This window comes from Schistocerca piceifrons, chromosome 11 (assembly GCF_021461385.2).
Source record: "Schistocerca piceifrons isolate TAMUIC-IGC-003096 chromosome 11, iqSchPice1.1, whole genome shotgun sequence".
NCBI classification, from domain to species: domain Eukaryota; kingdom Metazoa; phylum Arthropoda; class Insecta; order Orthoptera; family Acrididae; genus Schistocerca; species Schistocerca piceifrons.
In genome coordinates, this window is record NC_060148.1 from 162,067,770 (window position 1) to 162,086,646 (window position 18,877).

The following is an 18,877-nucleotide window of genomic DNA, read 5'->3' on the forward strand; positions in this document are numbered from 1 at the left end:
ACTGTCCTGGCCGTGTTCCGCAGACCTCGCCTCGCACCGCGCCTGCCCCCCACCACCTGTCAGCCGCCGGCAGCTCTCCCCTCCCCTCCCCTCCCCCTACTTCTGCCCCCTCCTATGCGCCCACCGACAACACTTCTTACTAGTGGTGGGCCAAACGGTTATTCTGGAGTAACCGTTATCACGGTTCCAGTTATTCTTTGATAACCATTATTTTTAACGGTTATCAATAACTGTCAAGTTATTTTTCACTACCAAATACTGCGACGGGGTTAAGGTAAATAACGACATGGTTCGAATCCATCATTTTAGTTATCGCTATAACTGCTGGTAGTGCGAAATGGCAGCAATGTCGTATGAATCGTGCGTTTTTAAGTACGAAGTAACATGTAAACTGAATACTGTAGGTTAAATTCGAAGCTTAATTTCTTGTGCTGCTCACTTAATAGAATAAGTGTAAAGCCTTGTAATAGAACAAAAAACATATATGTAATGTGACAGATTCGTTTACTCCTGTCTTGTACAAGATAGGTGTATTGGGGAAAGTGTGAGTACGCTAATCCAATGTTAATGTGAGATTTGCAAAACTGCTCGATTTCCTTTAGGAAGGGCATACCACAGAATTGATGAAGCGCCCAAAGAAGTCGGTCTTTGCAGTGAGAATGATGGCAGATGTAGGAGACATTACCGAATTCATACTTAATGTCACTTTCAGGATCTACATTACCTCCACTAGTTACATTAACTGATATAGTTAAAGTAGATTCTACTCCACTGTCTGTAAATAACAAACATCGTCAAAAACCTTCTCTTGTACTTTAGTTATCATTATAACTGCTAGTAGTGCGAAATGGCAGCAATGTCGTATGAATCGTGTCATAACCTTAGCAAATTAACTCTGGGCAGATTTCAGTTGATTTTAGAAGGATTATTAGTGTTTCATATAATATGTGTGTAGCTTATCGGTCGCTATTGTCTGTTGAAGCTTGCTAGTCTGCGAAGCACTTACACTGAATGAAAGTCCTTCCTCTTTTTTCGTATTTACAAAACCTTTCACTTTCCATGTTATTCAGTCTCTCAATACGCGCGCGCGCGCGCGCGCACACACACACACACACACACACACACACACACACACAACAAATGTAACAAACTTACCTTTCGTTGAATGATGCAGCCTCGGCGTGCTAAAACTGAGAGTCCGACCTCCTCCGTCTGCCGTACCAGTTTCAGGGTCCCCGCCCGTCGTGTAAGTTGGCATCGCGGCCCTGCCGTACCGCTGGTCGTTGATACCGCTGTGACGCCGTCTGCTGCTTCGATGTGCCCTCGTTGTTATTGTGACTGTTCAACATCTTTCTGCTAAGTATGTCTGGCAACTTGAAACGGTTTCCATTCAAACTTCTGCATGTACCAATTTACTAAATTTTTCATTATCACTCACTATCAGGTCTCTCACAAAGTTTCTCTCAACCACGGATTCAATGTACTATGGCTTTTTAACTGTTTTCCCGGCCTATGCACCATGTGCGGCAGCACGGTTCCTTCTGTCCTGCACCTGCCTGTGAACTCGTTGCAGCAGATCGCCGGTAGGAAAGCCGAGCAGAAACCTACCGTACTGCGACCCGCCCTAGGCTGCTGCATACAACGTAGCTATTCTAAGAATTCGGAAAAGGTCTTAATTTTGAGTGAAAGGTAGAAGTACTCATAAAACTTCGGTATAATCTGAAGTTAGAATTACAAGTTCGCTGCGAAGCCCCTGCTAATCCTAACACAGCCATGCACTAATCCTTTCATTCACGTTAGCAAGTCTATGGCAACGTATGTCCCGAAATCTGAACAGCTACTAAGTAAGAATTGCTCTTATACGATAATGCTCGCCACACTATCAAGTTCATCGGTATCTAATACAATCAAGGTTTCGGTCACCGATCTGCTCAATATGCCAAGCGGAATTTGTCTTTTCTCATGCACAAAATTATTTACAAAATCCGTACTTTCTAAAAAAAAAGAACAGAATAAATTTACCATCACTTTAAAGCACTTTTGAGTCATGTACCACAGCTAAAACTGGCAAATTATAACTTCCTTTGGAGCTCATACTACACACAACCGTACCATTGAAAGGCTGGACTCCGACTCCTCTAGACTGGCGTAAGCATTCCGTATCCAAGACAAAAGACGCACGAAGAATACTCCTTTCTGATTGATCAGTTTTCTTTAAGGCCAATAGAAATACATTATCCTCCCTCGTTAGCCCGGGCTTTTCATGACTGACCAATCGCCAAATTACACACTTTCGAATTGTACTTTTTTCGGAAATAAATATTTAACTTTATGATATTTTATTTATACTTTACGTCATTAACTGTTTTGATTTGCACTCGAATTAACTTCCCTTTTAGCATAAACTTACTTAACATTATTTGATACTGTAAGGTGGCATCGGTCCTGCACCTTACAGGAGTCCATTTAACGTGACTACAATCACTTTGCGAGCACTTGACGTCAATAAAAACGACTGAGAGCGGCGGCGCTGTCGCTTTGGAGATGAGTAGTTGGTAAATAATCTAAAATACAGTGTAGGAAATGTATGTGGAAACACATCGGCACGCAGGCTAGGTAATACAGTGAGAATTACGCGTTTTTCTAATCGTAAAACTTTGCAGAAATGCAGTATGCGAGACAGAGCTCGGCTACCTCCCCGCCTAGCCGCAGAAGGCCGCAGCCTGACGGCAGAAATGGTCAACTGGGGAAGTTCTGTAATCAGTTTAGAGAGGCCACAGCTGCCGCCAGCCTCTGAGGCTGCAGATGCTCAGGTGTTTACCAAAACAGAGCAGTGGGTAGCTGGACAGGCTTTCCTGCGCGTGCCCTCGCCTATGTCCCGCTAATTTTACGCCTCCGAGTAACTCAAATGGTGCAGGCCAGGAGTTCCGAATAACAACTTTCAATACAGGAGTCTGCGTTCGCTACGACGGGGAATTTTGCCGGGAAAATCTCGAGTGGTTTCCTAGGAGAAAAATTCCAGTAAAACTATTCTTGCCTGCAAGTGTGGCTCTAGCTTTGGAAAAAACTTAAGATTCCCAGGCCATACATTGGGCGGCACATGCAAAATGGGTATTTTGAGCCTGTCTCGCGGTGTGTTTGGCTCGGTAAAAGTTGAGGTGGGACAACAGAGGTGAAGAGCGATATTGCTCGACTCTCTGTCGAGGTCTTCCGTTCCGGGCTTTCGTACTGAGAGGACGTTAGCCAAGTCTTCTCCCGTCTTGGTCTCTCGTTCTGAGACGACGTTAGCCGCGCCAGCTCTTTGGTGCGGGGAAGACTGTCGTAATTAGAGAAGTTTACGGACAGCGGTCTGTTGTCCGAGTATTGTAGGAGTGTACTTTCCGAGACGCCACACGCCGATCGGACGGCCGCGCCGTCGGCGTCGGAGACCGCCGCTGCAACAGGAATATTACGGTGAGATCGCTCCCGCTTCGGCCTGTGTTAGGAGTAACGTTAAATAGTTGGATCACGTGCAATTGCTGTTTCCACAGAGGCTTCACGATACTTTGGGGTGTAGAGGTTCTTCGTATTTTGCGTTTTGTGTCGATGTCAGTCGGTGAGCCAAGTTATGAGAGATCGCATTTCGACCAATTAACACAGTTCACTGCCAATGCTAGTTAGGAGGGTAATTTGTAAATTGTTCTTTGTGTTTTATTCAGCATTGATCTGAAGGTTAGAATAAAATTATTGTGATTCAGTAGAGCCTTTACTTTCAGTAGTTGATCCTGAATTCACTCTTTCGCTTTATTTTATTTTTGTGTATGTGTCTGGTGTCATTGAACACCCTAAGTGTCCGTGATCATTCATATTTGGAAGTAAAAATAGGTGTGATTTGTCGCCAATACTACCACCGCAGATTAATTAGGGGTGACAGGGCCACATTAAAATCTAGCGTTATCCATTTTTGCGTACAGTTCCACGCCCAATTTCTCTGTAAGTTGTTTGTCAGGGTCGAACACACATGCAAAGTCCTGCCAGCAACGGGTGGGGTGTTACAATAGAAAATTTCCCGTCGTCTGCATTCACAGTGTCTTAAAAATTTGTCACGCTAGTTCGTATGGCGTTTGTCAGTATGACAATGATCTATATGAGATCTCGTGGAAATCGGGTTTTCTGCCGGATATCAGCGTCTTGCAAACGCGATATTTCGACGTCATCACTTGACGTATTCATCAGGTGTTCCCTGAGATTGGCTGCTTGCTGGACCGGGTCGCACATTTATGTCTGCCCGGTGCCTGGTATTCTGTTTGCCGTTCCCTAGTCGGTCGCCGGCCGAAGTGGCCGTGCGGTTAAAGGCGCTGCAGTCTGGAACCGCAAGACCGCTACGGTCGCAGGTTCGAATCCTGCCTCGGGCATGGATGTTTGTGATGTCCTTAGGTTAGTTAGGTTTAACTAGTTCTAAGTTCTAGGGGACTAATGACCTCAGCAGTTGAGTCCCATAGTGCTCAGAGCCATTTGAACCATTTTGAACCTAGTCGGTCCGCGCCCGCGAGTCGCGCTATCTTGCCGCTCTAGGTGTTCCCTATTCCGTCCGCGCCCACTCCGGCCGCCTCCAACTGCGGTCGTGGCCTCCTGGTGTTGCCTTCTCGGTCCGCGCCCGTGAGTGGCGCTCCCCTGCCACTCTGGACGTTCCCTATTCCGTCCGCGCCCGCTCTGGCCGCCTCGAACTGCGGTGGTGGCCTCCTGGTGTTCCCTTCTCGGTCCGCGCCCGCGAGTGGCGCTCCCCTGCCGCTTATGGAGCTTGTTCTCCTAATAAAATGAGCTGAAAAAAACTCTTGAAAACGGTATTATTAAAGAATTGCAATTATTCACCAATGGCATCAGTCTGACAGAAAGTGTCGCTGGAGACAGGTGTGTCTGTTTCCGGTAGAAGTATCGACAGTCACCTGTAAGCTGAAAGGGCTGCTCGATGATGTCGTGTTTCAGAATCGTCAGCAATGGAAGCAGATAAGGACGTCACGGAGACGGTGGCCGTGGACCTGGGTGCCCTCCTAGACGCCGGGGACGACGCCATGGTGACGCTCGTGGCAGGCGAGACGCGGCTGGTGGCGCACAGGGCCGTCCTGGTGGACAGGAGCCCCGTGTTCGCCGCCATGTTCGCCCACGACACCCTCGAGGCGAGCACTGGCGTGGTGAGCATCGCCGACGTGGGGGGCCCCGTGCTGAGGCAGCTGGTCTCCTACCTGTACACCCTGCGGGCCCCCCAGCTGCCCGCGATGGCCACCCATCTGCTGGCCGCAGCGGACAAGTACGGCGTGTCGGGGCTGAAGGCGGAGTGTGAGCGGCAGGTGGCCGCTCAATTGACTGTGGAGACCGCGGCGGCTGCAGCCGCCCTCGCAGTCCGCCACTCCTGCAGCGACCTCAGGCGGGCCGCCATCGAATTTATGAAGACACGAACCCGTGAGGTGATGGCCACTCAGGGGTGGGCGGATGCCATGTGGAAGCAGCCGCAAGACTTGATCGAAGTGAGCCCGCTGCTGTACGATCCACCACCAAAAATCAGGTTAGTGTGAGACAGCCCACTCACTTGTGTCTCTCAGTTCTGGATGTGTGTGTACGTATTTCCAACTCTATAATTTTTGCCACTGAGTTTCTTTAGATGTGTCTATGCCATAAAATACGCCATCGTAGACAGTCGTTTCATGATAGCTCACAATGCTATCACTGCCCTTCTGTATCAGAGTCAGTGAATCCCTAAACTGAACCCAGTTCATTACCAGGAATGTTAGCAAACAAAAATCTTCAAAGAGCCAGTTTGTAGATATTATTCTGTTAAACTACATGTATACAAAAAGGGCTTGTTTAGGTTTTGGCATCAACTGTCAGTAGAAATGGTACACTCACTGTGCGAATAGAGCATGGCCCATTCTGCTGTGGGCACAAAGCTGTATTGCCCAGCAAGGGCTCAGACACTGTGATGTGTGCAGTTTGCAGCCGGCAGCCTGTACAGGTTGCTGTAAGCCTGTTCACATAAAGTAGCGTTTAAACATCTTCAGTGCCTCTGTGGCAGATGACAATGAGACACATTTGAATAGTGCCACGCTGCATAAAGATGAGACCGAGTAAGTCACTTACAACCAACACCTAGAGCAAGGTAGTGTACTGCAGAATGATTATAGGAGGGCGGCAACATATTTATAATTTTGGATTGCTGGTGTTGACCTGTGGAATTTTCTTCATGGAATAAAGCAGACTATCAGAGTAATCACTATTCACACCTCAGTACTACAGCTTTGTCTGTTGCATAGTTGTCTGTCACTTTTTTCTACGTTCAAGCCATATATCAGTAACCAACCCAACATAATTCTTCGTTCTCTCCTAATCCAAACTCTGCATGGAAGATTCTAATTGATCTAAAGGCACGTTACATAAAAATAATAATGGTCTGCTGTCAGAGCTTGTATGGAAGATGTTCAGAAGACCAGGTGAAGTAAGCATCGGTGCTCCAGTGTATGGCTGCTCACACCTCTTGCAGCGTGAGGCCACCTCATGAGACTAGAGCCAATCCTCATAGCGGTTCTGGCTGGTCTCATAAAATTGAGTCTTCCCATCTCATTTTGTTCTCCTCTCTATTCAGCCCTTACATAAAGTTCACGTGGTACTAGGATACATTCCCTTCTGTGACACACAGAATACCATGTTTTACTGTGTCTTCCATGAACAAGTATCCCTCCCCTGTCTGCCTGTCGATTGCTCTATGGCTTTACTATAGCCACCCAGTGAACACTACAGACTTTCATTCTGCTGTGACACTCACTATGACATTATATATATATATATATATATATATATATATATATATATATATATTCCATCTATTGTTGTTGCTTTCCACCTCTGATAGTTGGTGAGCGTTAATGAGGCTCTGCAACCAGAGTTTCCTTTCTTTTTGCACTATCTTACAATAACATATGTCCATACAAGTCTAATAGCTATTAACACTGATAAATTATCATTTATTTTTCAGCTAGATTTTAATACTTATGTAGTATTTTATGTGCAATTTGCATATTGGAAATCTTGTGTTTGACATGACACTACGTGCATTCCGTGAACCAGTTTTAATGAACTTGTAGCCAGTATTGTAAATCATTCAGTGTGTTTCTTTTATTCAATAAAGACTAACATGAAAATTCATGTTTGAAACAATGAACATATTAGAATTGTTATTTATGTTCTTGAAAAAACTTAAAACATCACTCCAAACTCGTTCTGCACCCTGTGGGAAATGACACAGGCTGTTAAGTTTGAGAAAGTTTTTATTAACGGTAATATTTTTACTAACAGTAATTTTTATTTATTTATTTATTTACATGTCAAGTTCCATAGACCAAATTGAGGAGCAAATCTCTAAGGTCATGGAACGTGTCAGTACATGAACATACAACATAAAAGTAATAATCGATAAAAATAAATGTTCATGAACCTGAAAGAAAATCAGTCCATAAGTTTAAGCAAACGCTATCAGCAATATAATGAGAATCACAATTTTTCAAGGAACTCCGCGACAGAATAGGAGTGACCCATGAGGAAACTCTTCAGTTTATATTTGAAAGCGCGTGGATTACTGTTAAGATTTTTGAATTCGAGTGGCAGCTTATTGAAAATGGATGCAGCAGTATACTGCACACCTTTTTGCACAAGAGTTAAGGAAGTCCGATCCAAATGGAGGTTTGATTTCTGCCGAGTATCAACCGAGTGAAAGCTGCTTATTGTTGGAAATAAACTAATATTGGTAACAAGAAACGACAATAAGATATATACATATTGAGAGGCCAGTGTCAAAATACCCAGACTCGTGAACAAAGGTCGACAACAGGTTCGTGAAATCACACCACATATTGCCCAAACCGTCCATTTCTGAGCCAAAAATATCCTTCTAGAATGGGAAGAGGTACCCCAAAACATAATACCATACAACATAAGTGAATGAAAATAAGCAAAGTAGACTAATTTACGTGTCGAAGTATCACTCACTTTCGATACCGTTCGAAGAGTGAAAATAGCAGTATTAAGTCTTTGAACGAGATCCTGAACGTGGGCTTTCCACTGTACATTTAATAGCAAATCGTGTGATATAAAATGATCAATTAACCTTACATACACAGCCTTTTCAATAACTTTTGCAAACACTGATGGCATAGAAATAGGTCTAAAATTATCTACATTATCCCTTTCTCCCATTTTATAAAGCGGCTTTATTACTGAGTACTTTAATCACTCAGGAAACTAACCATTCCTAAAGGAAAACTTACAAATATGGCTAAATGGAGGGCTAACATGTGCAGCACAGTACTTTAATAGTCTGCTAGACACTCCATCATAACCATGAGAGTCCTTAGTCTTCAGTGATTTAATTATTGACTCAATCTGCCTCTTGTCTGTATCACAGAGGAGTATTTCAGACGTCAATCTCGGAAAGGCATTTGCTAAGAAATTTATATGATTTCCTGTACAAACTAAATTTTTATTTAATTCACCACCAATGCTCCGAAAATGATTGTTAAATACTGTACATATATCTGATTTACCAGTAACAGAAATATTATTACTGCGAACTGACTTTATATCATCAACCTTGTGCTGCTGACCAGACACTTCCTTCACAACTGACCATATGTCTTTAATTTTATCCTGTGAATTAGATATTCTATTTGCATACCACATACTTTTTGCCTTGCTAATAACATTTTTAAGCACCTTACAATACTGTTTGAGGCGGGTTACTGTAGCTTGATTGCGACTACTTCTAACATTTTGATATAATTCCCGCTTTGTTCTACATGATATCCTTATCCCACTAGTCAGCCAACCGGACTGTCCATTACTGCTAGTACCCCGTTTAGAATGTTGTAATGGAAAGCAACTCTCAAAGAGCATGAGAAATGTGTTATGGGAAGCATTCTATTTATCATCTATATTATCGGCACTATAAACATCTTACCACTCTTGTTCCTTGACAAGTTTTGCAAAACTCTCTACTGCTGTTGGATTAACTTTCCTACGTAGTTTGTAGTTAAATACGACATTGGTTTGAGTACGAAAACCTTTTAGTGTTAAAATTTGTGCATCATGGTCTGTGTTTTCGGTTGGCAGGAGAGCCAACACCGTGTTACTAGAAGGAGGCCGAAAGGCATGCGTTTTAGCTCACGCAGGCTGGCGTGAGGTCTGGAACAGGACAAGGAAATTACAATTTAGAAAAAAGGATGTAGCTGGTGGAATACTTAATTTAATCCGTTAATGGTGAACGTCGGTCTTGACAGTACATGATTCAATATCAATAGTAACTGATAATGGCGCCTTGCTAGGTCGTAGCAAATGACGTAGCTGAAGGCTATGCTAAACTGTCGCCTCGGCAAATGAGAGCGTATTTTGTCAGTGAACCATCGCTAGCAAAGTCGGTTGTACAACTGGGGCGAGTGCTAGGAAGTTTCTCTAGACCTGCCGTATGGCGGCGCTCTGTCTGCAATCACTGATAGTGGCGACACGCGTGTCCGACGTATACTAACGGACCATGGCCGATTTAAAGGCTACCACCTAGCAAGTGTGGCGGTGACACCACAGTCTGAAAGGCCATTCACCCTTTTACTAAAAGAATGCTCACCTAGTAATGAAGAATGAATAAAAACATTGTCTATGACTGTGCTACTGTTCCCCTGCACCCTAGTTGGAAAAAACACAGTCTGCATCAGATCATATGAATTTAGGAGATCTACCAACATCCTTTTTTTTTGCACAATCATGTACAAAATTAATACTGAAGTCACAACATTTAACTACTTTCTGGTACTTCCGACAAAGTGAATCAAAAACCCTCTCTAGCTTAAGCAAAAATGCTTTGAAGTTGGAGTTAGGGGACCTATAAACAACAGCAATTAGAAGTTTAGTTTCACTAAATTCAACTAATGCTGCACAACTTTCAAATATCTGTCCAGTGCAGTCTCGTGATACGTCTATGGACTCAAAAGAAATACTGTTTTTTACGTACAGAGCCACTCCTCCACCCCGCAAGGAACTCCTTGAGAAACAGCCAGCTAATCTGTAGACTGGTAAAGGAAGCCTCTGAATTATCAAATTATTTAAGTGGTGCTCTGATATACCAATAATTACAGAGTTAACATCTATTAGCAGTTCACAAACTTTATCTCTAATACCTCTTATATTTTGATGAAATATGCTAATTCCTTCTCTACTTGGAAACATTAAATCCTCTGGAGGTGAGCCCTTAGTTACAGGCACTTCCTTTAAGCAGGTATACCTATCAGCTGACTTCAGTCTAAAAAAGGTGCAGCTCTAACACCAACTACTACAGGAATTTTTCCATGAGTGATACCACAACCACCACCACCACCCACTACACTGTCACCTATAAGCTTAGCCAGCCTCCCCTTCCCATACCTGTTGAGGTGCAGGCCATGCCTAGTGAAATCCCATCTACTGATAGACCCAACTGGCACCACTGAGATGTGATCCATGCCCTCCACCATCAGTGACCTCCCCAGCCCCACATTAACGCACCTAACAGCTGCATTATGGTGAGGCCGAGCATGACGCTGAAACAGTTGCACGAAATGCACATTAGTGCCACCAGATTGAGTAGCTGTCTTAACCAAGTCACCACTGACATCATATTCCCCGTCCCTATCGAGACTGTTCCCTGCTCCACCCACTATCACTACCTGATCCTCTTTCGTAAAATTCTTACATAACTCCCCTATGCTTTCAGTCACCTGAGCCAACCCTGCACTACTGCACTAGGCTTCACAATGCTGGTGACCTGGTACTCACTCTCCAACACTTCCTGCAACTGCTGGCCTACACCTTTACCGTGGGAATTACCTAGCAGCAGAACCTTCTTTCTGCTAGACTTTGCAACTAACCTAGGCCTCCTAATTGCTGAGGACTGCTGCAAGTTACCTACATCTACGGCTACACGAGGCTCCTCTCCTCTCCACTCAACTCTGACAGTTGGTTGTATCTATTGCATGTATGCAAAGTGAAACTGTCTGAATACCTCCTCTTCCTAGCTACCTTCTTGCCAACTACCAGTTCCCATTCCCCACCACCCTTCACCCTCCTCAACCTATCTAGTTCCTCCTTTGCGCATTGTAACTGGACCTGAAGGGCACAGATCTTACGGTCCTGCTCCTCTATTAACTTGTTTCTACTACAGATTCTACATTCCCAGGAGAAAATCACCCTAAAATGACCACTGGCTTCCCCACTGCATTCCCCCCAATGAAAATACATTGAACAAATCCCACACCGTAATCAACTACTCACAAACCTACGACAGACCTTTCACTCATGGTAAAATTTTAAAGTTACTGAAAAAAACTATACGTCTACATTACCAAAGTTCAGTTACACCAGTAGAACTATTTGTGTATATTTTACAAGTTCTCTTGTTGATGTGTATTAGATCCATGCTGTAATTAGTGATCTTAACCCAATCCACTGCCGCATACTTCCCACACTAATGGGTGTCAGTTGCAGACACATATACAATGTTTGGTTCTGGAGCTGCTGCGGTCTTTCACTGATTTCACTCCCCCTCCCCCTCAAAAATTATACTTAGTTTCACACTAAAATTCTTAGAATTTTAATAATAATTAAAATAAGATGGATACAACGGCATGCAAGCAGAATTATTTTTTACTTCATACAGTGAAGTGATACAGTGCTTTCCTATTTTTCATGGAGGATGTCTCATGATCCCATGTTCATTCTCCTCCCCTTGTATCCATGCCAGGCCTTCTAGACATCAGTTCTCATAGAATTTACCATTCATATCTACTGTATGTGGAGGACAAACTTAATTTTATTTCAGTAGCAAGTTCACAGCACAACTTACATCATCAATCACAAACATTGCTCATAAACCCTCCCCTCTACACACACACACACACACACACACACACACACACACAGACACACATCAGTCCATCAGTGTTTGTTTTTCCGTGGCTGGGCTATGACACAGCTTACTTTAACTGCCTCATGGTTTCATGTGTGCCTACAAAGGGAGGACCCTCGTTCGAAAAATACTTAAATTTCTGTCAACCATATTATTTAGATTTATGTTGTAATACTTTCATGACGAGTAACTGTTGCACTGCCACAGCCTCTTTCTGTTGTCAAGTCACTAGTTCCACCTTGCTGCACTGCCTGCTGTACTGAATTTCCCCTCCTTTGAAACACACTGTCAACCATTTCGTTATCTGTACCTTTCAAAGGCCAGGTTTTAAAACACGCTGTGAATGCTGTCTGATGATCGAAGTATCACATTAATAAGATTAAAATTTTTTTCACAACCAGATGAGTGTCGTACCTGTCCAATTTATATGCATGTGTTATCATGCTCAGAAGAAGCCAAATGACCTGAACTGTGTTCCACCTGGTTTCTATGCAGCCACATAACCTAACGGTCTTGCAGTTTGTCTGCTCTCTTTCTGATACAGTCGTTTCACTACACAATATTATTACTACAACAGACCACTAGAGAAAACAGCCCTTTACGGTTGTTATAGTCCATATGAAAACCAATTCCACAATAACGTAAATATCAGAAAATCTGTTACCAGAGGTGACAGTCGTCAGTGCTTGTAAGCTCAAATCCATTAAAATAAATGACATTTCCAAAGTCAAAATTCAACTTCAGACTACATGGTTTTGTATTGGACTGGGAGCCAGGACTCCAATCCACTCACTACTGTCTCGGCTAACAAAGCACGAGAGATCTTAACTATCATTTTAACCACATGTAACAGCATTAAAACTTGATATGATGGGGCATAAAGTTTTGTTTTGGGCAGAGATTGTGAATGAAGCAAAATAAAATTTGATGTATCGAAATTTTTCACCAGTAGAGGGATGATGAAACTTAAACGATTTTACAACAAAGTATTCGCCTGCTGCGTTCCGAACTCAGCACATATCACGCTGTTTTCTAGCCACATATAGAAGCACAATGTCGGTTTATTTCACCACTAGCAAGATATGCTCGTATCTGAACTAGAAATTATGCGAGAAATAGTTAATCCTTCAAAGTGCTGCAAACTGCAATGCATACACCCACAACAACGTATAAAATGGTGGTCTGTGCTATTATGTGACTAAAAGCCAGACACTTAAATCATTCCCCAGTCGCCAGGAAACGTAATGTTACCACCAGGCTGGAACATAACAGGCAGTAAACAGGAAAGTAGTAACCAAAGCGAAACTTCAGGCAATCCATCTGGGTGATTCGCCAACACGTGAGAATTGCGACCTGATAGACATCGAAGAACACAGGTTTGTGTGCACTCAGGTGAAGGATATCCAGTGAGTTATCAGACAAATGTTGGCCACGATAACACGAACACTACCCCCAATACCACGCCTGCCAATTTTTTGAATCATATAGACGTGCCATGTCCATCTACAATGAAGAAATGGTGTAAACTGGCCACAAGGACGAACAACGTGTTACCTGGTAACAGAGGGAAACAAATCGAGCAGACGTTGGGTGAGGCGCCGCACGCACGCCGGGCGCAAGCGGACGTGGCGCCGACCACGGGGTGGCGCGCCCCCCCCGCGTGTGCTTCGCTGAGGCGAAAAACTACAAGAGAAACTTCGCAATTCTTTTTAGTTAATATAGTTACGTGAAACAGTCTGCAAAGTGAATAGGAAAAGACGTAAATACAAGAACAACATAACGAATCGTCCTAAAGCTCTTTTTTTCTTAAACGGTATTTTTTTTATTTATGTTTAAGGAAACAGAAATCTACTCTAAAATACATAGCTCAGGAGTACCTTATTTTATGTTGAAGGAATCTCATAGGACAATTTTGTCCTCAAGAGAGAAGATTTCGTACATTTTAATAAATGTTATTTACCTAATTCTGTACGCCAAAACTTGTTTTAACCAGAAGAAGGGACTGTCCTGATTTCTACTATTATGCATTACATTCAGAAATCGCAGCATGGAGCTTCCAGCGAGTGGAAGATAACAGAAGACCAACTTGGCAAACATACCTCAGGAAATGACGCACTGGGCGACTTACAAGATACTGCGAAATAAATCGAAAACAAACAACCGTGAACACGTAACTTCCAAGTCGTCGCTCACAGCTGAGATAGTTTCTTTGCAGACATGGTCTTCTGGATGAAGTACTAAAAATTAAAAAAAAATTAAAAATCATCCACGAAAATATTGGATCGCCTCGGTGACAGGGACGGGGGATGCATCGTGGGCAGGCCTCGGAGTCCTCAACTGCTGGCCTCCTTGGCCCCGCCTGCCTGGTGCTGACCAGTGACTCTCGGAAAAAGAAAGTCGGTACATCACAGAGAGAGCGGACAGCTGAGACAAGTATAAGGGCGGCACGGCAGACAAGTCTGTGGATTCTTGGCCCCTGCCCTCTTTGTCGCCACCTTCCTAGCACTGACACCCTAAAAAAATAAAAAAGTAAAGCTTTGTAATGGAAGATATCGTGTAGAGAACAGGATGCTGTAGTGGTTAAAAATAAAATTGAAAAAAGTTGTTAAGGCGGCCAGTTTCTAGTATGCACGTAGTGGCTTTGAATCCCATCACTTCCATGAAGGTATCAGTCAAAGAAGCTGAAATGATTCGAGCTACCTAGGCTCAACATCTGGGTTCGTTTCTGACACCAGGCAATCATTTTCAACAAGCAGAAGCAGCATCTCTCCCACCTCTGGTAACCTGGAGGAGAGTCAGTACAGAGGCGAAAGTCATGCCAGGTCGAAACTCTGTCACCAAGTGCATTTCTTAAACGATATTTTCTTTTCTTTAATCAATGAGCCAATCGACGTGCAATGTCACGGTACTTGACTCTTATTGCATTTGAGCTTGAGATGTGGAAAATATTGGTGCTGCACTCAAATCTCCCTTTTCGTCACGTTTGATCCCTTTGAGATGATACATTTCCGCCCTTTCATTGTTTCTGCATGACTGCAAAGTCCTCAAGGCCTTCACAAAAGACAAATTACTATGGTTTTTAACAATTCTCCGGACTTTGTCAACAATAATTATGGGTACTGGTTTCGACTCGCAAGTCAAACATGGAACTTTTCGTCATATCATGTGTTTCAGGTAGGAGCTCCCGGTTAAAAGGAATTCGATAATCAACGTCTCTTTGTATGTAGCCAACAACGATGTGTGCAATGTTAGATTCATAGTCAGCACAGATAGTTTCGTCATATGCACATTTCGCTGCTATGTAAGTAAACCGATATGTGACGTCTACACTTGACTAGAAGTGAACGTTGTGGGGTGCAGGGTTCGAACCCTAGTAAGGTAAAACATTTTCATCTCGTCATTTCAGTTTATCATCGCGCTACTGGTTAAAAGTGACGATTTCTAATGTTTGATTGAGCTTACTTAAGTGTCAGATTAAGTCGGGGGTTGGAATCTCCGGTCAACAGAAAACTTTGTCATGTCATTTCAAGTTTACACATGGGCAGTCTTCCTCACTTGTGACTGAAACCATATTTATCATATTTCATGTTACTGTTAACAGGAGTAATAGCTGCTGGATTGTATTCCGAGAGTGTAATTCAGAAACAAAATTTTTGTTCTACAATTTTAAGGTGAAAGTTGCTTTTTGAAACGTTGGTTATGTAATGAATTCGCGTGTACAATCGTAATGGCTGTGTAATCTCTAATACCATGTTTTCTGATATTTGCATTATCGTAGTACTAATTTGCATCTAAACTGGTAGTCACACAGAGCAGTTGTCTCTTGTGGTCCCTTGGAGTAACTATTTTGTATAGTGAAACGACTTTACTGAAAAGAGAGCAGAGGACGTGTATTATGTGGATTGCATACAAATCAGGTAAAACAAAATTCTGATGATTCAGGTAGTTTTGTGCGTGATAGTACATGTTAAATACGTTTGCGTATGCTATCAGGCGCACAAAATCTCTCTCTCTCTCTCTCTCACACAGACACAGCCACACACACACACACACACACACACACACACACACACACACACACACACACACATATTTTTATGGGTGTAGAGTTGCCAGTTTGGTGCTATTTATATCTGAGATGTGTTAAACCATTCGGTGGGTCTGTGTGTCAGAAACTTTCAGTATCTCTGAGCCTGTGTCAAGAAATGGACCGATAATTGGATTGAATTTTTTTGGCTTTGTATGACGGAAGTGCCTCGTTGAAAATCTTGAGATGGAGTGTGATATGTGGTAGTTAAGCTGCAGACAGAGTAGTAGTATTACCTGTAACAAGCCTGTTTTGCAGTTGAGGTGAGTCACTCATTAGCTACAGCGTAGTGAGATCAAAGCAGTTGACTTCCAGGAATGAGTGAGACAAAACGTGACAACTTAATTCATTCATAGGTTGTATAATTCAACTTTTAATGGACAATGAATGAAAATTTTTTTTAAGGGGGATTGAGCAAATCTGCTGTAGCTTAATATATGCAGAGTTGAACACTGTTTTGTATTGTGGGAGGGGAAATCTGTAGGTTTGTTTCAGGACAGACTTGCATTCACAACAGTTATTTCCTCATGTGGCGGTTTACCTCGCCGGCCGGTGTGGCCGTGCGGTTGTAGGCACTTCAGTCTGGAACTGCGTGACCGCTATGGTCGCAGGTTCGAATCCTGCCTCGGGCATGGATGTGTGTGATGTCGTTAGGTTAGTTAGGTTTAAGTAGTTCTACGTTCTAGGGGACTGATGACCACAGATGTTAAGTCCCATAGTGCTCTGAGCCATTTGAACCATTTTGAACCATTTTTTTTGCAGTTTTCTTCATTGTGTGTGTGTGTGTGTGTGTGTGTGTGTGTGTGTGTTTGTAGCAAAGTGTGGCAGTTTCTGTGTTCTGTGCAGGAGGCTCTCTGCAAAGGAGAGATGCAGCAGGCTGATCCAGGTGGCCGAGCAGGGGGCAGTGGGGGAGCTGAGGGCGCTGCTCGCCGAGGGGGCCGACGTGGAGGCGAGGGGCGGTGTGTGGGGGTGGACTGCCCTGCACTGTGCAGCACACAGGGGAGACGTCGAGGTGGCGTGGCTGCTGGTGGAGGCGGGGGTGGGGGTGGACGCCAGAGACAGCTGGTGGCAGAGGACGCCTCTGCACGTGGCTGCAATGTGGGGCGGCACTGCTGTGGCGAGGCTGCTTCTGAGGGCGACTGCCGATCCCAACGCCAGGGATGGCAGAGGGTGGACGCCGCTGCACTGGGCGGCAGCCAATGGCCACGCAGAAGTTGCGGCTGTGCTGGTCGAGGCGGGAGCTGACAAGGGGGCCACAGCTAGTGATGGTCGGACAGCACTGGACCTCGCCAGTGATGAAAACGAGAGGAGGCTGATGGAGTTGCTGTCATGAGGCAGCCACTCAAACGGACTCTCTGCAAAAAAGAACTGAAACAACTTCTCCAGTAATAATTAGCATTCTTCTTCAATAAAAAATTCAAAAATTCAATCCTACGGTCACTCACTAATTTTACTCCTCCTCGAGTAGCATACTGCAGACAAATAGTCTAAGCAACTCTGTGGAAAAACTGACACAGCACTAGGTAACAGTAAAGTAATTCAGGTAACAACAGGCAAACTTTCCCTCAAGGAAAATGCCTCGAGTGCATATCTACACTAAACTTTGGAAAAGTCAACAGTTCAATGTGAATAAACACTGTTACTCTATAATATCTGATCGCTGAATACTATTTCACAGTGGTCAGCAAGGTGCTATATCAGACTATTGCAATTTGCAACATATCGAAATCACTGCTATATGAGTTCTATCACCAGAATTTTCACTTCTGATATCACACTCAATTTACTTCTGCATATTCAACAAACATTGTAAAGTACTGTACTCCCCATGTCTAATTACAATGAGATACTAGTAGTGATATTCACACTATATTATGCTCCTATCATCTGGAACTATATGGTCAGTCCACATTTAACTAAACACGATCGGAGGACAACCTCCCACCTCACAGTTCCCACACAGCTGTTACGCTGCTCTTGCAAAACGCGCCACAACCTACGGACGACGTGCACCTTTATTCCCAAATTACAGGATAAAACAATAAACTTCCCCGCTCTCTTTCACATTCCCCTCCCATCAGTCTACACTACACCCTCAGCCAGACGCCGCTGCCGGCAGCTCCCCGTCTGCCCCCAGGTGGCGGTCTGCGGAATTACAGCTCTTACCAGCACTGCAAATGGCACAGGAATGTCACACCTGTTCCACTACCAAAGCACCAAAACCAATGATGCTACTAATATTCTGTGAAACAACTATGCACACAGAGAGAACTTTGCAGTTTTCGAAAATAAATTAGAAAACAGTATCAGCAGTGCCAATAGTTAAACATTGAATTACAGCTCAGAACCAAACAGCACCTACATTGTACCTCACTCTCTCATATAGCGGCAATTAAATATAAACCTGCTATAAACTTGGGGAACTTAGCTGTAATATGTATGGATGGTTCATCGTAGACCACTTGGTTTATCAAGACACAAAATATCCGTTTTGATTCTAATGAAAAGCAGTCACCAGTCGCAGTAAAATAGTTGTAAAGTAACGATACCACATACAAAATGTAAAAGAAATCCTGTCCTTCTAGTATTGTTGTCTGTAATTGATGTAAAGAATTGCAACAACCAAAGTAATTATAGTTCTATTTGATACAGAACGCTGAGGCTCAAATTTCAGCACATGCAAGCAAAACAAATTTCACAACGATACACACGAATCTCGACACTCATCAGTCACAATGGCACAGCTGAGACGGTAACACAAGTCGTGGAACTACAGGTAATAAAATTATATTTACTTTGACCCATACATCACGTTTATAAGTGTAATGAATGTC

General features: G+C 43.5%; 1 protein-coding gene across 1 annotated transcript; it reads left to right on the top strand.

Moving 5' to 3' along the window:
- Window positions 1-4,729: 4,729 nt before the first annotated feature.
- Window positions 4,730-17,376, top strand: LOC124719856 (ankyrin repeat domain-containing protein 65-like). Its single transcript, XM_047245040.1, has 2 exons — window positions 4,730-5,542; window positions 16,890-17,376. The coding sequence occupies exons 1-2, from the start codon at window positions 4,977-4,979 to the stop codon at window positions 17,374-17,376; spliced, it is 1,053 nt and encodes a 350-aa protein (XP_047100996.1). The 5' UTR covers window positions 4,730-4,976.
- The last annotated feature ends 1,501 nt before the right edge of the window (window positions 17,377-18,877 follow it).